Below are 23,497 nucleotides of genomic sequence, written 5' to 3'. Positions count from 1 at the left end.
ATCCTATGGACTTTCTCTATCGTTCTGCTAATTTAGAGGCATTTGGCCAATAAATAGATAATATATTTGTTATTTATTGACAACTTCTAAGGTAACTCTCACCTCACTGATTCTGCTGTCGTATGATCTGTGCAGCTGGATCAGCTGGTGATCGACTCGGCCATGGAGAAGAGGGAGCTGGAGCACAAACACGCGCTCATCCAGCAGAGGGTGAGGCAACAACACAAATCTTCACTCTGAAAGTCTGCCCATCAGTCTAGCCCTACAATTCTGCCCTGTTTTATGCTACACAGTAGTATTTATATATATATATATATATATATATATATATATATATATATATTAGGGCTGTTCGACTTTGCCCAAAAATAAAATCCAGATTTTCTTCTCTCAAAATCCGATTTTCGATTACGATTACGATTATTTTGTGAAATGACAAAAGGCAAAGAAATTATTTCAAATATGCTGTTTTTTATTGAACATTTTGCAAATAATTTCCCCATTGGGATTTGAGTGCAAACCTTGCTCTTATTAAACACTTGTAAACAAAAAAAAACCAATCCCTTTGGGATTAAGAGAAAAACCTCACTTTCACATGTATCTTAAGGTGTGTCCATTAAACAAAAATGAATGAATAAAGTGCAGAACTTTAACTTTTTGAAAAAATTGATTTTACGATTTTCACGTTTTTAACATCATCCTAACTACATAATCACGATTACTACTATTACTATTATTACAATTAATCGAACAGGCCTAATAAATATATAAATATGTGTGTGTGTGTGTGTGTATATAATTGCTTTTATAGGCACTGCATGTGTTTTTTCCTAAATGCAGATTCTCAACTATTTGCATATTAATTATTTTTGTTTATGATATTTTTACCATCTTGGATTCTGAGAAGACTAGGTGTCACAGTGGTTTTTTCATGCTTGTAATGGAAAATGAAGTTTCAGTCACTTAGCGTGACAGGTTCCTCCTAGTCAGAAGAGAAAGCTCAATAAAAAGTCTGGGGTTATAAAATCTTTGTCTGGAATCTAAAACTGGTCTTGCCACAACAAAAAGGTATCTCATGTTAACATCAAATGCCTAAAAAAAAGCTTTCCATGGAAGCATGGAGTTATTTTTGCATCATCTGTTTTGTAACTGCCACCTATTCCTTTTCTTCTTCTTTGTATTCACAGAAAAAAGGATTCCAAAAATAATCAGAACCAGTTTTTCTCCAGTTTAAAGTCGGTTTCCACAAAGACAACTTTGATGTATTCATTTTATGGGTCCCTCAGCTGAATAAAAACAATTCCTTCTAAACCTCACGCTGCTCCACAGTCAAACGAATGCACAAAATCCTTCCATCTGTTACCTGAAGAGATGCCAAAACCATGGCGGTATTTCTGCCCGACTTGGCCCTTCCTCTGATCGATTGAGTTGCCAAGTGGAGGCGTCCGGCCAGACGCTGCTCACAACTCTGTGCCCAGACTAATGGCCTTTCAGCAGCACTTCCTCTTTAATCTGAAAACCTAGAGCCAAGTGATGCCAATATGTTTTATTTTTCTGTACTTAAACAACAAGGTAGACGCACTTCATGTCGAAGAGGCTTTAGCTCAAATAAATCAGGGATTTTCTAATGAGTATTTCCTCGAGTGTTTAAGGAACACTCTGAACTGGCGAGCTAATTACTACTTATGTGAAAAGACCCTCTGGACACTGACTTGGACCTGATGTGTCATCATCACATATTTGGCTTCATCTAGTGAAAATCAGTCAGTAGGGGTGATCTTGTATTAACACGTTTCTCTCTTTTCTCTCTCCTCATCTGCTTCTCCTCTGACCCTTTGGTTCCTCCAGACCTTGATGCAGGTGAGTTCATGTTTTTCATTTCTATCTAATCGCCCTAAATTCCATAAGCCTCACGCCATGCCCTGTGCAGCAGTGCAAAACATCCAGATAAGACAATCTTGTTTCGGAGATGACTTCTGGCCCGCATTGTTTACCTGACCATCATTGGCAGTGATGTTGGATTCTTTTATGAGGATTGGTGTTGTCCATGACGTGTGTTTCCTTGGAGCTCAGTTGTAACCTGATAACACATCTACACTACACAGACCGTAACAGAAACTATGGTTTATACTTAGTGTTTGGTGTGCGTGCGTGTGTGTGCGTGCGTGTGTGTGTGCGTGCGTGTGTGTGCGTGTGTGTGTGTGTGTGTGTGTGTGTGTGTGTGTGTGTGTGTGTGCGTGCGTGCGTGCGCGCGCGCGTGTGTGTGTGTTTTATGGTCATCACATGGTGGCTCCAGTTGCAGGAATCAATAGGCATAGTATATAGTATTGCAGACCGTGTGTGTGTGTGTGTGTGTGTGTGCATAGACTAATCCCTTCTTTTAAAGCATGAATGTGTGTATGTAAATTCTTCTTATTTTATTCTTCTTTGTACAATTGCTAGTATACAGTAAGGAATAATTCAGGGCTAAATATCAGGTGGTGATCATGAGTTAAGATGTCCATTTAAGTTTTGTCTCAAGAGCTCTTATAATGCTATATATTAGATGTTAAACTATTTAAAACTAACCATAATACCCCAGATATCTACATTTGATTTTGAATGGTTAAATCCTGGCAGTCCTTGTTTCAGTCAGTATAAAACTCTAAATGTTTTTAATCTTATGAAACAAGCCCAGAGAAGCAGAAGTCAGATGATCTGAGTGCAGAAGACTCTGCTCTCTGATGTTCTGCATGATGCCAACCTAGACCCACTTTGTCCTCCGCCCACTGCCAGTTCCAGCCAAAGTCAACAGATGGCATTGTGGAGCACCGTCGTTGGCTGAAAAAGGAGGAGATCAGTTTAAGATCCAGACAGAGACTAAGTGTGAAAGAGAATAAATAGCAGAAGAGAGAGGGTGTCTCTGCAGTCACTTCTGATTTATAGTGGAAATGACCTAGATGTGAAGAATTATGAGCTAATGTGAGTGTATTTCTTTCTTTTTTTTTAAGAAAAACGATGTCCTATAAAATCACTGTCACTTCTTTCATAGTAACTTTTCATACATTTTGCACATTGCTGTTACAATATCCTAGTTCTAAGTTTAGGTCAAACAGAGAATTTGTCTTTTTATATTACAAATTGCACAGACTAAAAACTATGAGGGAAAGCATATTCCACAGAGCCTGGTTGGACGATTATCGAAGCCAATCACTGATAATGCATTAGAAAATTCCAGAAAAGCCGGAAGAAAGAAAAAGAAGGAAATGATTCAGGAGAAAATGACAGAAGAGTTTGTGAACAATGACATCCTTAATAAATAGACCGTTAAGTAACTGCAGTAGACATACTCAGAAAAGAATTTGAACTGGATGTTATGTTTCAGTGGGAGGAAGACAGATGACAGGGAAATGAAAAAGTACCTGATACGTCAACATTTCTTCCAAAATAAAGTGGAAATCCACTGTGACATGCTCACGTACGGAACAAAGACCATAATCTTGCCAGACGTGAGAACTTGATTTTATCTCTTGTACTTCCTCTCAGAAATATTCTTCTTTTTTGTGTGTTTTTGTGTTTACCTTGCCTTTTACTTTACTGTTTTTGGTAAATCTGCTACTTTCACAACAACCCCCTCCCCTCCTTTCTATTTCACATGCTCCCTCTTCCTCCTCCTTCTTTCACAGTGGTCTTTTATGTGCGCAGGACTTCATTGTGGCTCCCAGGGGGACTGTCGCCTCGGCGCTCTCCTCCTCCATTGTTACAGCATTTGGCTGTACAAGTTTTTAAAGTCAGAGAGAAGTAAACATAGAGGGACAGAAACAGAAAAGAAACCTATACAAGTGCTGTAAGGGAACTTGAAGGAGAATAAACATTTCTTAAACCAAATGTGTTTATACATGGCAGCTATAGGGACATCCTGGGGGGTCTAGTGGTTCAAACAGACCATCGCAACATTTTCAATTTAAAAAGGACATCTTCCTCGGTCCCTCCCAACATTTCCTGTCAGTTTACTGTTAAATTAGAACAAAGCCAAACATTCTAAATAAATAAGTCAAAGCATGGCATCTGGTCCCAGACTGCATCCCAGAGAGATGCCTGATCATCACTATTATATCACTTTTATGAAGGCTGTGTTATGCCAGTGTTGTGTTGGGTGGCATTATTGAACAGGTGTGTCTGGTATGTTGTTTATTATCTATCTATCTATCTGGACAAACTAACAGACACACCTTATAATAGCCTTTATTCCTTGAAAAAACAAACAACAACAAAACACAATTAAATGAACTCTGACATAGTCATGTAGCTTGACATGTCTAAGATAAAGAAATGATACGTGTTCTGTTGGACCCTGTTGTGGATCGAGGCCATTCTGCAGCCGTTGCGTTGACACTTGTGTGTGTGCGCTGCAATCCTCCTCCATGGCCCCGGCTGATTTAAGGTGGGAAGACTCCGGGCTGGTGTTTGGGGAGCAATAACATCAGCTTGATTAAGCAGGAATGGCGTTCAGAGGCGCAGACAGATGGAAAGCCGACTCCTCCAAACGTGGATAAAACCCCGGGCTTCAGAATGGCTCGAGGGGAGCCTTAAATCGCGGTGTGGGCGGGGGAGGAGGCCGCGGTACGTAAAAAAATGAAATGTTTGATCTCTGGCAGCCGCGGAGGGGTCAGCGGGGCGCGAGGACTCCGCGTCAGCTGTATGATAATGAGCGCTCGCGCCAGAGCCACGCTACGGGGTGAGTAGAGGAACGGCACGAGCGCTGCTGGCTGCCAGTCTCTCATCTGGACTCGATGCGCGTGTTTCTGCCAGTTCGTCCGCTGCTCCAATTTCATAACCTGTGGGCCACCGTAGAGATGCTCCTTTCTCTCTGATATATAGTTTATTTATTTATTGTTACGTTTTAATCTGCTAGTATCTAGCCTGAGATGCTGTTGGATGTCAGTGTGGTTAGGATGAAGATATTTGGCAGGCTGGGCTATACGCTGGTGAGGACATTGCTGTCGTTTTTCTTAATAATTGCTTGTGTGTGTGTGTGTGTGTGTGTGTGTGTGTGTGTGTGTGTGTGTGTGTGTGTGTGCGTGCGTGTGCGTGTGTAGTCGTCTGCCTGTGTGCACAGCTTGTGGTATGCCCTGTTATCACCTTGCCCCAAACTAAAGGCCTCCTTAACAAAAGTGAAACTTAACCTTTGCTTTCAATTAAATCTGTGTCCTTTCGGTTTCCACCTGGCTGAGCAGGTGGCATCTGGTTTTTAAATGCTTTTCTTGGGAAATCTAACTCTGTATGGACAACACGGATTACACATTAGAGAGCAGCTCTAAGCTAACAGGTGGAGAGGTGCAGATTTTAGCCTCCTCATTCTTCAAAGGTGAATTTATAAAGAGTTGCTCTATGTTCACTTTATTAGTGAACATAGAGCAGATTTCAGAAAGAAAAGTTGACAGAGGAGTTGTTTTGCCGTAGCAGTGTGTCGGCACAGCTACTGTAAGTGGTGCTGATAAGGCGCTGTCTCTGTTTCCCTTTGTAATAATGAGGTGGACTTTTACACTCATTGCTCCACAGTGTCACCTGACATAGTATTTTTGCATTGAACCCAGCAACTGTTTCAATACACATTATCATAGTAGCATTGTTTTCAGACACACTTGACAAGAAAAGCGAGCCGTCGTTAAACAGGTTATAGTGTTGAAAGGACAACACCTGTTGTTTTTGATGATGACACTTGTGTTGTTTTTGCAGGAGCAGAAGGAACTTAATCATGAAAACTGGTTTTAGGCCGTACATTGGGCTCTTTTTTTTTTTAAATGAAATCGTGCAGAATAGAGGAGGTGATACCCTAATATTGATCTTGTACCATGTGTTGTCCCTACAGGACTTTTCTTATGACGACCCCAAGTTGGAATTCAATGTGGATGCACCCAATGGTGTGGTCATGGAGGGCTACCTCTTCAAGAGGGCCAGCAATGCATTTAAGACCTGGAACAGGTAAAACAGAACACCATGTATTGTGAGGAGAAAAAGTCGCCCATTTTTCTTTTCTTTTTTTTTGGAAAGTATTTGATTCATTTTACCCAAATGTCAAGGGCCTTCAGTGATTTTCTAAACTATGTATCCTCCCTGATTTTTTTGCATTGGATGACTTATTCCAAGTGTCTCATTTATAGATTAATTCATCACCTTTGTAATTAACAGTGCTTTTCCATTCCAGGACCAATTGCAGTGTGCAGACATTGGATTGATCATGTCTCTCTCTCACAAACTGTCTAACCTCATACATTCTTCCCTTCCTCAAGGCGGTGGTTTTCTATACAAAACAGCCAGCTGGTCTACCAAAAGAAACTCAAGGTACAGTGTTATTTTATAAATGACACTATTGCAGTGTTTGGCAGTTAAGAGTTATTGGTCTAATTATCAATTGTTTGCACATTAATGGATTCAGAATCGGAAGGAAATTGTACAGCTGCATAAGAGTTACGAAAAAAGACAATGTATGTGCTCATCGATAAAGAGCCTATAAACATAGTTATGTGACAAGACCTATACACACACGAGTAGTCAAAAAATGTGATTATAAAAAAGTGACACCAATAAGTTATGTATGTACAATGTATGCATATAAACAACACTATATGGTCCGTTTGTGTATTTGCTGTTGAGGTACCCTGTAGTATTAAGGTAGTAGTATAGAAGTGCACATTATATTATTATTGCAAAAAATAAAGTTGACAGTTATGCTGTACTGTATATTGCACATGCATAAGTTAGGCTAACCTGCTTTGTAGCTTGAATTGGTAAAATGGGTTGTATTGACACTCCGCTCTGCCGTTGACAGGACTCTTTGACGGTGGTGGTGGAGGATCTCAGGCTGTGCTCTGTCAAACCGTGTGAAGACAATGAGAGGAGGTTCTGCTTCGAGGTGGTTTCTCCCACCAAGTGAGTTTGTCCCAACAGGCTCCAGTTTAAACTTTCTGAAATCATTTGCTGTCATGTTAACGTTTCAGATTTAGTTGTAACATTATTGACTATATCAAGTGTAGCATGAGGTATTACATAACTGGCCTCGCACAAACCTGCAGGAGCTGTATGATGCAGGCTGAGTCTGAGAAGCTGCGTCAGGCTTGGATCCAGGCAGTCCAAGCAAGCATCGCATCGGCTTACAAAGACATCGCTGACAATTATTACATTGAGGTACAAACACGCACCCATGTGCACATACACCCACAGTAGCATGTTAGCAGTTGCGTAGCTTCAGGACCTCTGTCTCTGACCCGTCCACCTGTCTGCGCAGCGTTTGGACCGGACAGCCTCGCCCTCCACCAGCAGCATCGACTCGGCCAGCGAGCCCAGAGAGAGGGCCGATAAGGGAGTCCGCGGAGGTGGGGAAAGCCTCCTCCAGAGGGTACAGAGCCTGCCGGGCAACGAGCTATGCTGTGACTGCGGCCAAGCGGCTCCCTGCTGGGCCTCCATCAACCTGGGAGTGCTGCTCTGCATCGAATGCTCAGGGATCCACAGGTAACTGTGGACAGTAAGGGCTTGAAGTTAAACATCTTTCCAAGACTTCCTCTTCACTTGTCACAGTCGGCCAAAGTGACATTTTTATCCTGATATGCTCGTGTCAGTCAAAGCTCTGCTGTGAATGGAAAAGGCAGCGCAGAAGTTATAAAGATATCCACTAAATTAAGTTAAACAAAATGAGTATGTGAAACTGACAAAGCTAAAAGTAACCAGTGTGGATGTTTGAGTAATTAGACATGGCTGTTTTTAGCTTAGCTCTTGAGACTTTCAGACTCTTTTAAGTGTAGAGATGCAGAAAAAGTTGCTACCTCAGGCAGTTGTGATAAATGGGGCAAGAGTAAACTGTGCTAAATCTCGTGGTTCGCTCCTTACACTCTTTATATAATCTCTTTCTTCTTGTTTCCTTCAGGAGTTTAGGCGTCCATTGCTCTAAAGTGCGTTCGTTGACTTTAGACTCATGGGAGCCAGAATTACTCAAGGTGCGTCTCCACGACACTTTTTCCTACAGCTTCTCATCACTCTCATCTCTGCTTTGCTTTTTTCCCCACCAGAGTTGCATTAATCATTCCATGCTGCATTGCAAAAACTATTTGAATTACTCGTTTTTTTCTCTGTGTATTCAATCTTTGCCTTCCTTCTTCTCTCTTGTTAAGCTGATGTGTGAATTGGGGAACACTGTGATCAACCATATTTATGAGGGAGCCTGCGAGGAGCTGGGAGCGAAAAAACCAGGACCGTCCAGTTCGAGGTCAGTCTTTTACTCCAGAAGGAGCGTTTTCTAGGGACAGTGGTGTTTTAGCAAAAAGTAATATAGTAAAGTCATAATATTATTTCACGTCTGCAATTATTTAAAAAATCCATTTGTGACCATCTACCTCCAGACAGGAGAAAGAGGCCTGGATCAAGTCTAAGTACGTGGAGAAACGCTTCCTGAAGAAGATGAGCGGGAGCGAGGCATTGGTGGAGGGTGAAAGGAAGTCCCGGCCCTGGACAGTGAAGAAGTGCCGGCGGCACAACAGCTCTGTTCGGGCCCCCAACAAGGCCCGCAGGAAATACCATCGCTACGAGCCTGGTAGCGCTTCCCCTGCAAATCTCTCAGCAGGTACTAACTTCTCTGTGGTAGCACAAGGCTCCTGACATGAATCCACTAATACACCCTGAAGCCCAGGCTGACATGTTTGTTGTGGTCGTTTCTCCTTTGGCAGCAGCTGCAGCAAAGTTTCGCCGGGATTCCCTGTTTTGTCCAGATGAGCTGGATTCGCTATTTTCCTATTTTGACACAGGCTCTGGTCCCCGCAGTAAGTCCACTACAGTCAGTACATACAGGCACAATTCACTTTGCAAGATCGTTGTAGATTTTTATTCAGATGCAGGTAAGAGACCCTCACTATGGTTGAATAATTCGCCTCACAATTTCTGCCATGTTGTGTGTGTGACTGAGAAGAACAGTATGTGCTGTGTGGTGATTAACGTGTCCGTGGCTTGGCGATGCTTGGCCCTGCAGGTCTTAGCAGCGACAGCGGCCTTGGAGGAAGCACTGACGGCAGCACAGACATCCTGGTATTCGGCTCGGTGGTGGGCAGCGTCACAGAAGAGGGTATGTGGGTTTATGTGTTGTGTCAATAAGCGTTAAACCTAAAAGCGTTAAACCTTAAAGGAAAAGTTCCCATTTCCTCCCATCAAGGTGCAATGTAGCAGCGATGGGATTACTTTTTGGTACATTTACTTGTATTATGTAACTTCTGCCCTATGTCTTTAAGAAGACATGGATGTGTTGTCTTATCCAAAGTATTCAAAAGATCCAAATAGCCTGAAGTATTCTCTCGTCCACTGAGACGTCTTTCAAAGCGTGCACAGACTCTCATTTGGGGACAGAAAAAAAATAGGATTGCTGAAAGAATGCAAGACAAAAAATTCTCTCAAAGAAATGAAAGAAACCAGAAATAAAGCTAAATGTTGTTATCATATGTCAAGATCTAGCAATTTGTATTTGATTATACAAAAAAAGCATTGTATATTGACAGGAAAGGAGCTGTTATCACCCCAAAAAATGAAACTGTGTTAAATGTTTGTTTTACACGGTTCCTCTTTCTTTCCATCATTCCCATCACCCTGTGAACTTGCGTACCCTCAGAGGAGGAGTCAGAGGAGTCCTCTAGTGGTGAGGTGGAGATCGAACAGGAAGTGTCTTCAGACCCCGAAGACCCGAGGGAGCTCCACCCCGGTGCACTCCTCCACCGGTCCTCCCGTCTACACAACATGCCTCTCATGGCAGAGGCACTGGCGCATGGTGCGGACGTACACGCTGCGAGTGAGGAAGAGGAAGGCAAGACGCCGCTCATCCAGGCCGTGGTTGGGGTGAGAGACTGTTTGTTCAGCCTAAGGGTGCCGGACCCAGGGCTTATGCAATCATTAAAACACCCATAAGTGAATTAAATCTCCACCCTGAATATAATAGCTGCACGAATCACTTGAGGACAGAGTTTAAACGTTTAAATGCTTTCCAAACCGAGAGACGCTAAAAATGGCTTCACTGATCCAAACAACCCTGGCTTTCTCTCTACCAGGGCTCTCTGATAGCTTGTGAGTTCCTGCTACAGAACGGAGCCGATGTGAACCAGAGGGACATGAGAGGCAGAGGCCCGCTGCACCACGCCACATACCTCGGACACACTGGGTAAGGAATGCCTGCAATGAAGGAGGAAGCTGTTGCGTGTGGGCTGCTTCCACTCGTTTGTGGCTCCTGGTTCACATTCCAGGCTGTCATCCAGGTGTTTGCATGACCTTTCAAAAGTATTCATTAAAATCACACAGGTGTATGTTGTAATTGTTTTGCTACAAGCTTCTAACTGAAACTATCCATAGCAGAGGTGGAAATCTTCGTTGGAGTAAAGAGATAACAAATAAAACCTCTTCAAAGCGGCTCTCTTTAAATGTAGTGTATTGTTGTAGAGTCTTGTACGGTGGCCCTGAGGGCTCAATGCACTGCATATAAGAAAACACAGGCAAATGAAACGGTATACGGTAAAACATCAACTTGAAACGGTGTCAACAAGATCAATATATATTCATACATTCTCTCCTCTGTCGTTTTGTACAGTCAAGTGTGTCTGTTCCTGAAGAGGGGAGCATCGCAGACAGAGGTGGATGAGCAGGGTCATGACCCCCTAAGCATCGCTGTCCAGGCTGCCAACGCAGACATCGTCACCCTGTGAGTCATCCCAACTCATCTTAGACCAAAGATACCTCTTAGACATTTGTGAGCAAGTTCCTAATTAACATGAATGCATGGTTGTCTTAGCAAACGTAGCTGACCCCAACACCAATAAATATTCTGCAGTCCAATTTAGGGGGGCCTAAATTGGAAATATGATAATCTATTGACGTTAACATCCCATCTCAGCAATAACACACACGGAAACATTAGACGGCTTAGAATGTGCGACAACAAACAAACGAATCTTCCCTACAATTCTTTTCTTATTTCCTTTACTGGAACGCTCAATTAAAATGTGATTGAAAGCCCTTTTCAATAGGATTGAAATATGTTGCAATTATGAACGCTGCCGGTGGATTGTCTGAATTGCATTCCTCATTTTTGTCTTTACTCTCTCTCACCTGCTTTCCTTCCTTCCTCCTGCCTCGCTGCTCCTCACCATCTCACCACATTTCCATTCTCACGGCCTCATCCTGCCGTGACATCACAACGTGTTCACTCCCCATTCTCTTCCCACCTGCCACTATCCCATTTCTCTGTTCTGTCCCTCCACCTCTGTCTTTTTTCCTCTCTCCTCCAGGTTGCGTCTGGCGCGGATGAACGAGGAGATGCGGGAGGCGGAGGCACCCTTGGGTCAACCAGGTCAATACCACAGCAGCAGTCCCACTGAGCAGCAGTATAGGAAGTGCATCCAGGAGTTCATCTGTCTCACCATAGAAGAGTGCTAGTAGTTCACTTCTGTATCCAGGATCTCTCTCTCTCTCTCTCTCTTTCTCTCTCTCTCTCTCTCTCTCTCTCTCTCTCTCTCTCTCTCTCTCTATTTATATAAACATAATTGTGTAGGCGAAGTTGCCCCTAGACACTGATCTCAAATCTATTGCTGACATGGATCGAGGCTTATGGGCAACTTCTGTGGGGTGTCTGTGGAGAGAGGAGCATACCACTTGCAGATAATGCGACTGCGTGATAGGGAGACCCCTGCTGGACCTTTTTAACTGACAACACAGTCGCCACCTTCCAGTTTTCTGCATCACCGCTATGTTTCTGCTCGCCCATTGCTCGCCACCGCCCCTGCTATGCTAGCTACATGACACACACACAGTAAAACGGCATCTGCTTTTTGCTAACAGGGTTATCTTCTAATTTATCATAACGTGGTGTAACCCTCTCGTGTGGGGCTGTGGGTTTACTGTTGACCAACACCTCTGAAGACTCTCGCTGCATTAACCCCTCCCTCCCCATACACTTTATATCTATCCAGACCATCTGTGTGACCTCCAACTTACCCATCTCTTCTTAATCGGAGATGTACATATAAGTATTTAGAAGTTCTATGGGTAATCTTTAAACTATGTGCTGTGGCATGAGGTGAAAAATGGTATTCGTTCCATTACATTAAGAAAAGAGGAAACTGAAAAAGCAGCAGTAGAGACGGGCAGGGTAGTTAACTGTGTGTGTATGTGTCCGGATCGGAAGTCTATTGTAAAAATGTGACAAAAATACTGAAGGGCTTGTGGAGAAGAGACCCTTGCCTGCATTGTAAGATAATTTGTGATGTGAGTGAGTGAGGATGCGAGTGAATGACTCAGATGAATGCACGTGTCAAAGAAGACTGAGAGACAGAGTTAAATAATATGCTATTATGATACGTTATGTAAAGGAAAAAAAAGAAACTGTGCACTTTTCCCATCTACAGTATTATTGTTATTTTTATTTTTCATTCAGTTTTGACTTTGTTGTCATCGAGTTACTGTCTATCTACCTGTTTTTTTTATCTTATTTCTGTCTTCTCATTCAAGCTAATCTCCCCAGAGAACCAGTGCAATGCTTTCTTGGCTGCAGTTTAAGTCTGCGTTTCCGTTAATGATTGTCATTTTAACCTGAAAGCATCACTTGGAATCTAGATTACATCTTGTATAAACACTCATAAAAGACATTTTCCCGTCGGAATGCCCTTATATTGCTATGATTTTTGGCATTCAAACAAGATTTTATTAGCTTTTCAATGGAAAGTCTAGTTACAGTGGTATTGCAGTCATTCGTTGTTTACTATGTGAGGAGGAGAACTTGATAATTGATGGTTACGTGCAGACAAACCAGAGCTGCAGGAAATGAGGCGGTGTATAAAACCTCAAACAACTCTTCGGTTCCCCAAACAAAGATGACTCATGACACCCTCCATTTTGTTGTAAATACTCATCCATGTTGCAGTATCTGTGGTGAGATATAGGTGCACCTTTCTTTAGAGCAGTTGATACACTTGTGGGGTCAAAGGACTTGTATATCTGGCTTCCTGCACTGGTCAATGCTCTGCAGGATTCTCTGCATGCTTTGCCAGGATTTCTTATTTTGGAAGTTCAACATCGTTTGCATTCTGAGCATGATAAAATATTTTCCTATGGTTTGATCACGTCGTGCAGTGCAGTCCTGTGGAATAAGCATGTACCACCATGACCCCTCTGGTGTCAGAAATCTCTTACATTTTGCACCTCTGTGCCATTCTTTTTAGCCACAGACCAAATCTGTGGTGACTTTCTCATTCCTGTCTCTTATTTTTTTTTAATGTTGTGTTTTTTTTTTTCCTCTGCCAAAGACTTTTTAAAGGGAAAGTGTCTGACGTTGTTGTATGATATCACCATTTTTTTTTTTTGTTGGTGTTTTTTAACTGAAACTGTTCAGAGTAGATACAGCATAGTCTTACCATGCTTTGTGAAGTAACAGAGTGGTAGAAACACTGTTGGTGTATTCACATGTTGAAAAGAGGTTACAGAAATGTGACAGACCTGAGAGATTTTGATATGGCAGGTGATATTCTGCAATAGTTGAATATACTGCAAGTAGAACCAGTCTAGGGGGTGATGTGAAGCTACTGTGACCAAACTGTTAAAGGCCCCTCGCTCTAGCGGAAGTATTAAATGTCGTGTCCATTGTGTGTATTGATGTAGGAGTGGTTAAAGGTGCTGTTCAAAGCAAACATGCTGTAAATAGTACACTTGTGTATTTTAACTCAATGCCAACTTCCTGCCTCTCAGCGTTCAGTCACAGATCCTGAATGTCTGATCTGGTTTATGTTTCTGCGCTCCTTTGAGGCGTCTTTCTGTTCACTGACATTTGGATATCTTTGGAATACTTTCTTCCTTGTCTTTAGAAGCACTGAGGGGGGGGGAAGGAAAAGACAACAAAAATGCATACAATAAAACTGAGAAACTCTTGATGAACTAACCCTGCTTCTTGCTTGTTGCTCTCATGTTTCCTGTCTCATCTCTTATGCATAACATTCTCTCAACATGGCAGCAATATATTTGAAAATGTTGCTTTAAAAGATCAAATATAAAATGTGTTTTGAAGCAACGTCGTTATGTCGAAATATTGTCAAATGTTGGGAGAATGCTATTTTATTTTTTTACAATCTGGTGTGTCTTTTGGTCTAAAACAAATTCATGGGTAGCACTTGACTTATTCAAAGCATTAAAAGGGGTTTCCTTCATGATATCAAATATAACGAGGGTGTACACCAGGCCAATGTCAACGCACTTCTAAAATATCACTTTACTGGTGAGGGTGTTCTGTGCTTCAAGTAGTATCTGCAGCCGCAACACTGACTTGAATAATTCAGTGTCTCCAACCTGTAAAACATTTATGTGCATTGTTACACCGTCCCTGCAAAATGTTCTCACATGCCAGACGTGTCTATTTGCTCGCTTTACACTTCAGGCAGACGGCACACGTCCACTTGAGTAAATAAACACTGACTGACATATCATTGCTTCTGTCACCACAGGCGTTGCCACGGGCAGCAGGAGAGTTAAACCCAAGGATGTTCGGGATAGAGTGAGTGAAGCATCCTGGGCCGTCTTATAAAGGGACTAGATACTATGATTCTCTCTGTTCTGGTGGCTTTGGGGGTTTCTGTCGTGCACACACTCTGGGGCAAAAAATGGTTGACGCTGTCTTGATGTTGACACGTTCAGAAGTCCACAGAAATCTTTTGTGTAGAAGTACTGTGTCTAGAACACAGCTAGCATTCAAGTACATTTAGAAATATGTAGTTTATACTCCCAAAATGTTCGAAAAATTAAATGTATATGGTCGTAGGTCACAGAGAATGGGTAAGTAGAGTACATTTCATATTATGAAATGTGAATTAGTAAATAAAGCACATGACTTCAGGTATAATAGTAACTTCGATACGTAGAGGGATCCCAGGATGATTGAGGAGTTGCGTGGACAGGATGCTCACCACTCTTTTCCTGCAAGTTCCTGATTTTCTGTTCTGCAAACTAACCACGACTCCCATTTAGAAGGGTAACCTTCAATCAAGTCTCTATAAAACATTTTCTCATATAACAAAAGATGCTTAATAGAAAATTACCTGAACATGGTAGACCGAGGAACTTGACTCCATCTTGAGGGCATGCTTTTTGGGGACTTTTCTCTTTGGTGCGGAGGTATATTTGCTCTGTCTTTCTTCATGAATGGTGAAATGTGGGATATATTGCACCCCCTCCCCGGTGACTTTAGTGTCCCCTGTTGCAGATTACATCTCCTGTGTTGATGTCTTTCGCGAGTTTTCTCTCCTCGCGTCTCTCCAGCCCGAGAAGTTGAGGAGAAGAAGCTTCCGGTTCAGCCACTGCAAGGAGCCACCACTTCTTGTGACCACCGTTCGGGCGACTTGGAATTAGGCGGGAGGCCGCCACATGACATTTGAAATGACATTTTGTTGCTGCCAGCATACAGGAATGGTCGAAATCCTGCAGACTTAAAGCTATTTTAGAACACACTTGTAATTGTTCTCAATTACTCTTGTAAATATGTTTATACAATGTCACGATAATAGACCTTGGTCATGTCGAAATGTTTTATAGTTAAAACTGTTCCTTTTGCACAGGTGTCATTTCAGGGACCTGACAGCACTTTTTGTAATGGCATTGAATTAACAGCAGTTGTTGCAGCTGCCAGAAGATCTCTGGATACAGGCTGCCATGTTGTTTTTTAATGGGGCGATGTACGCCGACAGGTTAGCATTGCACTTCCATGAAAAGTCTAGAAAAGCTCTATGTAAGTGCAGGTCCATAAAGTTGGAACTCACAGGAGATGTATTATTAAAATAAAATTTCAAAATTAAGTAGCGAATACTCTGACTTGTATCCTCGTTTCTGGGTCAAGCCCCAAAAACACTTACCAAAAGTATATGTAATGTAATATTTGTTATAGCCTCCCACTGGTCTCGTTAGCTCTCATATAGAACAAGATTTATTGAGCTACATAAAGCCCAGATTTACACTTTCTCATTAAAATTGACATTGAAACAACGTCTAGAATAAAATATCTACTAAAATGTTACTTTTCAAACCCTAATAACCCAAATTGAATCTAGACATCTACCGACAAATAGATATCTCAGATCTATTAAACGTATTTAAGATGTCAAATTGCTCTGTGTGGTAAATGCTGACATCCTTCAAACTTATAATAAAATGTATAATCTCCAGGCCCAAGCCAAAATAAAAATGACATAGATTTTAGACATATGAAAATGTTGTCCAGAACAACACTAAACAGCTTAATTGCAGGCTAGTTTCTATGTAAACGAAATGTGATGTTTTCAATCAATGAAGTGCTCCATATGTTTTGTATAATTTTATTTTGTCAAATCTCAAATAAAACAGCCCCATTTTGTTTTTTGCAAATTCTTTTTTCATTCTTGCTTTTGAAGAAAGACGATAAGCAAGATGGCCGCAAATACATATCAGGGTAACGTTAGAAGTAAATAAATAAATATATTATTAGCAACAGTAGTTGATTAGGCTACAGACGGTTTAATATTGCAAATTTACAAATTTTGAAATGAGTCAAGTTTTTGATTGAGTGCATTGCTCGGTGTGATACAGTTTGTAATATAGTTTAATCTAAGTATAAATACAGTTCAATAAAATTAATTTTTGTGTGTGCAGAGTGAAAGTGTTTACCCTTTTCTATCATTAAATGGTTAAAAGGTCCTTTGCAGAAATCATAGATTTAAATATGTGCGTCATTTTTGTCTTCATTAACTATCAAGGTTAATGATGCAGATGTTGTTTTAATGGCGTTCATTTCTTTTGATATTTGATGTTTCTGGTTTATTTGCAACCTAGTTACATACAGAATATGTTTACTTTGTATATTTATATAATTTCAGAAATCGCACAAAGCTACATGGAGTAATGAGTGTTTATTATCTGGCAATAAATAATGACAATTGAAAAACATTTGAGTCACTTGGTCTATTCTCAACACCCGACCTGGCTTCAGTTACCACCCAGTCATAGCACCACTGATGACATCACTATATCATCACCAACATCACTGCACCTTCATCATCCACCCTCAAAACTGCATGTCCTTCTGTTCCAACTCTGCTGTCATGAAGAGACAAAAAAGTTAATTATCATTATTTATTGCCACGTGATCAACCCATGCTCACTCTTCCATAGGTGTGGTGGTTTCCTTCCAGATCGGCTGGTGACAGTAATGCGTCCCGATGCCATTTTTCAAACCGCTGTACACACAAGTGAAGAAGGAAACCGGAAGCGTCATACTTCCTCCTGCTGGCAGAAGCTAACGCTACGGTAGTGTCTTCGCCTTATCGGTTTGGGGCTTGACAACAGAAACAACAACCTTATTTCGTGTCCAGCCACGAATACCAATTTCCACTGGAGTCTCTGGAGAGGTATGTCTGTACCACACGTCTTCTAGTTCGTAAATGTGGGAGATGTGGGGCTCAGCTCTCGTCGGTAACAAAACAGTTCGTGCTAGCCGCTGCTAACGCTAGGTAGCTAAGCATAGCTCCGGCCTACGTTAGGTAACGTTAGCGCTAGCCGTGGTGGTCAACAGTACACACAGGCACTTCCTACCAGCTGTACCTGCTAGCTTCATACAAGTAAGCCTCCCTGGCTGGACAGCATTGATACGCTGTGATTAATGAATACCGGCAGTGACATATGATCCCATTCTGTTGTCTGATATTGTCATTCTGTACTGTTTACATTTGATTATTGTGCGATATAACCCAGAGCTTACGTATGTTCCGTTAGCCAAAGATTTAGCAGTAGCATAGCTTGCCAAATAACGTTAGCGGATTAGCCCCGGCTAACATAAATTGCGTTAACGCTAAGTCGACTGGTGTTTATTAGGAAGTGACACTGGTACAGTTCATGAACAGGCAATTAGCTTGAATGTCAGCTGGTAGCCACATGACCCTGGGTCAGCAGACAGTAGCTGACAGAAGCTATATCTTAAGTGCAGTGGGGTGAGATGGAAGGACAGTTAACAGTACATGTATATCCAAGTCGTGTACAACCCATACATTTGGCAGGACGATAATACCAAATACCAGTACTCTGCATATTTCAAACTTGTAGTACTTTATCTCCACCTTGTTGTAAAGTAAAATAGGAGGTACTTTAAATGGGCATGGCAAGTTTGTAAACAAGTTTGTAACTTATAGCACCATTCAACAACAAATACAACTGAAAGAAAAAGAAACACTGGACAATAATACATGTATTTAATTGCTACTGCCAGCTGTTTCTACAACCAGTCTAAACAATTGTTTGAAGAATAATAACTTGTCTGTGGGATAAACTCTGTGAGCAACAACACAAAACAGAACAGTTCTGAGTTGAAATGTCTGGAGTAAAGGGAAGCTACAGATTGATCTGTAAGGGAATACAAGCTGATAGTGGTGCTTCTGTGTATCAGTAAGACATTTCAGGACACCGAATCAAGATACATTTCAGTAAGTCCTTTTTGCATGTCCTTTAAATCCTCAGATGAACAACAACGGGAATAAGAGAGCTCCAACCACAGCCACTCAGCGACTTAAACAGGATTACCTCAGGATAAAGAAAGACCCTGTGCCTTACATCTGTGCAGAACCTCTCCCCTCCAACATCCTAGAATGGTAAGGTCTCCATCCTGGCAAGGCCCTCATCCAGGAATCATAATCACTAAGGCAACATGTTGCATCTCGGACTTATCTTATCAGCACAGTGCAAACAATCGCTTGTTGTCACTAAGTCACTGTGACTATTTTGGTCCAGAGTGAATCATCTGTATAAATATTATATGCATATTTTTTTTAATGATAAATAACAGGATAACTTCTTATAAAAAACCAACATGCAAGTTAACCAAAAGAACATTTGCAATGCATCAAACATCACTTTTTATTTATTCATTTTTTGGTTGTAAGAGGAGCAAAAGCTATGGTCATCAGCATCTTAACATCGTTTGTGGGATATTAAGTTTTAACAGTGGTTTGGAACAATGGCTTCCCAAGGGGTCCCAAGATAAACCTGAGGGGTCACAAAACAATTTTCACAATAACACTTTTCTTTTGACTTTTATCTAACGGGTTTATTTTTGGTATTATACTGGATATTTTACAGCTTAAGGCTCCTGTCAATCATAATACACGTTACCACAGGTTTTTTTTTCCCCCTACCCACCCAGGGAAGTCTTCATACTGTCCGCTGCATGTGAGACTCAGTGTGGACAATAGTAGCGCTGTAGCACACAGCAGAGGAGAAGGGGAACGCTGAAGCATGTGCATAAACACACAACAATGTCACAACCTGTTCTCATCCATCAAATAGGGGTTCTTTGTATCTGACTGAGCTAAAGTGGGCCCATAGATGTAATGCATGTCCCTCGGTTCCAAACCCCGAGAGGCGTGACATTTGATGACCTGAACGGGCTGCATAACCTGCATGCTGTTATTGGCTGGGGGGTTACACCCCCACGTGGGACCCAAAAGACTTGTTGCTGATGCCCAGAAATGTCTCAAACACAGCAAAATAATAAGAAAAGATAAAATACAAGCAGAGGGCTACATACACCACCACACACTTGGGTCATAAATGTTAACTGAGAAAATTCTTACATATTTTACATTAAAAAATCAACTAGATCTAGATGTGCATTAATGGTAAAATCATTAAGATGTAATAAAGATAAGCAAAAGTAAAATATTAAGTCAGGTGATGAACAGCCAACAGTTGAAGATTTTTCTCTTCCAGGGAAAACCACAGCTTTCATGTTTTTATTCATTATATTAGATCATCTTGCTTAACTTGCCAAACAGGTTTTTGTTAGTCATGCTATGAGTGCATAATACACACAAACACAGTTTATTCTCATTTATGCAGGGGGGGAATCTGCCAAAAAAACAAAAACAAATGTACTGCCCTATCTAGAGCACAGTAGATCTTTAGTCATTCTCTTTGGGAAATGTTGCATGAACAATTTTTGCCTTAGTCTTTCAGCTGCAACGCTGGCCGTGGAAAACGGACTTGGAACAAATAGCATGAACAAACACAATTCAAGGCTTATAATCCCCCACAGCATACATACAACTATTAGTAGCAATGCAACTCACGATAATGCATAAAGTCTGTAGGACTGTGAGATCACTACTCCATTATGTCGCACTACAACATACGGCTCAAGAGATTCAGATTACGGGCATTTTTGCATACAGAAGACCTGCTTTTTTTTTTTTTTAAGTCTTATTTATTTTTTATTTGCTCCCAAGTCTGTTTTACAACGTAGAGGTTGCAGCTCAGATAATAAATATTATGGTACATGCCATAAAGAATACATCTCAGCAACACTTACATTTAATATAATACACACGTAGTTAATTATAGTCTGATAGGGCCGATTGAGCCTATTCTTTAGGCTCAATACTTCTTTGTAATTGTCTATTATTTAACTGTGCACCAAATCTGTTCTTTTGAGGGGTGCAGCATACGTTTAATTCTAGGTCATTGCTAGAGACGGAACATTTTTTATTTTGAATGTTATGGTTATATAATGTTATTCTTGTTAAATGTTTGAAAATGGTCACTAACAGGAATCTGTCCTATCTTCTCCAGGCACTATGTAGTCAGAGGTCCTGAGAAAACTCCATATGAAGGTAAACCTACTCACAATTAACGCAACGCAAACTTGTCATGTAGCTTCTGTTAATCGGCATATTTTGACACGTTGATTCCGGCCTATATCTGCAGATTGAAGGATGCAATATCTGAGGATATGAATAACATTTTCTGTCTCAGCTTTGCACCGGTTTTTGTTTTGTGATGTCATATTATCTGTTTTTCTTAGGGGGATATTATCACGGAAAACTCATATTTCCTCGAGAATTTCCTTTCAAACCACCAAGCATCTATATGATAACACCAAATGGGAGATTTAAGTGTAATACAAGGTAAGAACATATGTATTATTGATGTCTTGAATAAGAATTTGGGGTTTAAAAATGACCCAAGTCATTGTTTTAGAACTTGTTTGCCGGTTTACTATTTTATTGTAACTTTACCCGTTACCTCCACAGGTTATGTTTGTCCATCACAGACTTCCATCCAGACACGTGGAACCCTGCGTGGTCCGTCTCCACCATCCTCACAGGTCTGCTCAGCTTCATGGTGGAGAAAGGCCCCACCCTTGGCAGCATTGAGACCTCCGACTACACAGTGAGCTCAAACAAATCACCAAACAATGGAGCACATAGCTATAACTCGCCTGTGATGTCTCAAATATTTTATTTGTTCATTTATTTTTCAGAAAAGACAGCTGTCAGCCCAAAGCCTGGCCTTCAACCTCAAAGATAAAGTGTTCTGTGACCTGTTTCCTGATGTAGTCGACGTACGTATGGGGGTGATCTCTAACTCGTTTTCTATGCTCTTTCTTTTTCTTTGCCTAATATTCTCCCATTTCTTCCGTTCCGTCCACCAGGAGATGAAGCAGAAACAAAAGGCCCAGGAGGAGTTAAGCGCCCGCACTCAGCCCCTCCCCTTACCTGATGTTGTGCCTGATGGTGACCCTCAGCACGCCCACTACGGCCTCCCGGCCCTCAACGGAGGTCCAGTCCCCCTCGGGGGTCCTAACCCCGCTCCTGGCCTGCAGCAGGCCAATCGCAACCATGGACTTCTAGGTGGGGCTCTTGCCAACCTGTTTGTGATTGTAGGCTTTGCAGCGTTCGCCTACACAGTCAAGTACGTGCTGAGGAGCATAGCCCAGGAGTGAGAGGAGCTGGTATCGTAGGCCGATGCTCTCCCCTGCAGGCGAGCCAGCTAGTGGACTCCACATTCTACAAACACACTACGTGGGGGAGGGATGTTCAGTCCTGGGTTAAAGCCCTCCACGACCACCACAACCACCACCACCACCATGGACTTTGGAAGACAAAAACTCAAGCCGACCCACCCAGGAAGGATTGAGAGGAGGCGGAGGAGGTGGGGAAGTGGATGGGAGTGGCAGTAGGACCGGGGAATTGGAGGGGCTTATTAAAATGCTTGTGATCCACTCTGTGCTTCAGTGGTTTATGTCAGCAGTTGGAATCAACGTGGCTCATGGGTTGTGGAAGAGTGTAGAACTGAGGACATCTTCGCTGTGCAGGAAGCAGCGCTCAACACCGGAACGATGCTAAAATGCACAGTTCCCCTGCATTGACCATCACTGATAAAATTTTAAATAGGTCATTCACAAAGCAGGTGCACATCACTTCTACAGGAAGCGTTCCCCTCTGCAGTGTTACCTAGTCATTCATCAGATCACACAGATTCCTCAGAGCATGAGGTGATGTTGTCGCGATGCCAAGTTTTTCCAAACAAGAACTTCCAGAAAAAGGAGTGCCACAAAGACCACATTTGTGGTATTCTTGAACAATGTTCAATAGAAGGGTTATTTGGAGTTTAGCTGGTCATGGCTTTCTCTGGAACAGATCTTCATGGAACAATCCTTCCTCGTGCAGACACAGATGAATTTTACACACCTAACCCATAATCCCTCACTACCCCCGTCAAGTATCGACATGCCTATAATCTTTGAGGTGTTACATGTGCCGAGAATATGTCTGCATATTTTAAGCCCAAAAGGAACCTCATAGGAACCGCCTCGTGCTCGATGATGACCAACAGACAAGGGTGACGGAAAGATTTATACCCTGATGTATTGAAGCCTAAAACTTGGCATGACGTCAATCTGTGAAAGAGCTACTGACTGAATCCAGACGTTCTCTCTTGTCAACCCATGAGCCCGGCAGTAAACCCAGTGTCTGCACAGAACTAAATAGAGACCTGTATCTTTTTTTAAATTGGCTTAGCTGACCAGTATAGCACCACTCTATATAGGTCCAAGTAAAGAGTCACGTGAAGAGAACCAACATTTTGTTTCTGTATATTATTTTCTTTTTTTTGGATAATTTTTTCTTTGTGTTTTTGTTCTCTTATTTATAGAAAACGGCCTTGCCTTGTCTGTCATGGTTGTAAAGAAATGCGTATGTTTGCTGGTAGCAGACAAATACACACACAGACAGGCCATGGCCATGGCTCACATAATTGCTGATAAATTACTGTGCATTGCATTTAGTAAAGATGGTTCTATTGTGTATAATGTTCAACAGAAAAATGGTCTGGAAGCAGAAAATTTGCCTTTCTATTGCTCTTTTCTTGGCACCATTTTAAAAAAAAAAGAAGAAAAAAAAACTGGGATTGCGTTTGTGTGATTATACAGCAAATGCCCAACTTTCCATGCTTCAGTTAATCGTGTGACATTGTATGTTTTCATAGTAAATGCAAATAAATCACCCTGCTTGGCAGGGCCTTTTAGAAAACCTTCATTTGAATCTGCCTTTGTGACAAATGGTGCTTTTGATAACGTCCACAAACACTTGAGGTTGTTTAACGAGGTCAAAGTTTTATTTTCTAACAATAAAAATGTCCCAACGTAATTGAGGTTGGC

General features: G+C 41.6%; 2 protein-coding genes across 3 annotated transcripts in view; both read left to right on the top strand.

The window, feature by feature from the left end:
- Positions 1-16,950, top strand: part of LOC311020521 (arf-GAP with coiled-coil, ANK repeat and PH domain-containing protein 3-like) — a 54,764-nt gene extending 37,814 nt beyond the window's left edge. Inside the window, exons 9-26 of one of the 2 annotated variants that reach the window (XM_084020591.1) lie at positions 136-210; positions 1,849-1,860; positions 5,852-5,964; positions 6,273-6,324; positions 6,812-6,912; positions 7,056-7,167; positions 7,268-7,491; positions 7,904-7,973; positions 8,148-8,242; positions 8,376-8,596; positions 8,700-8,792; positions 8,999-9,091; positions 9,629-9,852; positions 10,062-10,171; positions 10,595-10,705; positions 11,292-11,353; positions 14,493-14,542; positions 15,248-16,950. In XM_084020591.1, coding sequence (XP_083876717.1) covers positions 136-210; positions 1,849-1,860; positions 5,852-5,964; positions 6,273-6,324; positions 6,812-6,912; positions 7,056-7,167; positions 7,268-7,491; positions 7,904-7,973; positions 8,148-8,242; positions 8,376-8,596; positions 8,700-8,792; positions 8,999-9,091; positions 9,629-9,852; positions 10,062-10,171; positions 10,595-10,705; positions 11,292-11,353; positions 14,493-14,542; positions 15,248-15,316 — 1,887 coding nt within the window. In that variant the 3' untranslated portion in view covers positions 15,317-16,950. Of the gene's footprint in view, positions 1-135; positions 211-1,848; positions 1,861-5,851; positions 5,965-6,272; positions 6,325-6,811; positions 6,913-7,055; positions 7,168-7,267; positions 7,492-7,903; positions 7,974-8,147; positions 8,243-8,375; positions 8,597-8,699; positions 8,794-8,990; positions 9,092-9,628; positions 9,853-10,061; positions 10,172-10,594; positions 10,706-11,291; positions 11,354-14,492; positions 14,543-15,247 lie in introns of both variants that reach the window. The other variant, XM_084020590.1, reaches the window with a different exon arrangement.
- A 294-nt stretch (positions 16,951-17,244) lies between these two features.
- Positions 17,245-23,354, top strand: ube2j2 (ubiquitin-conjugating enzyme E2, J2). The gene is made up of 7 exons (XM_084020615.1): positions 17,245-17,420; positions 18,523-18,653; positions 20,629-20,669; positions 20,861-20,963; positions 21,090-21,228; positions 21,320-21,400; positions 21,491-23,354. Exons 2-7 carry the CDS (start codon positions 18,523-18,525, stop codon positions 21,779-21,781), a joined length of 786 nt encoding a protein of 261 aa, XP_083876741.1. The 5' UTR covers positions 17,245-17,420; the 3' UTR covers positions 21,782-23,354.
- Positions 23,355-23,497: the final 143 nt, after the last annotated feature.

Source organism: Eutrigla gurnardus (genome assembly GCF_963514095.1).
Source record: "Eutrigla gurnardus genome assembly, chromosome: 2".
NCBI lineage: Eukaryota > Metazoa > Chordata > Actinopteri > Perciformes > Triglidae > Eutrigla > Eutrigla gurnardus.
This window is presented reverse-complemented; position numbering and strand designations above follow the sequence as displayed.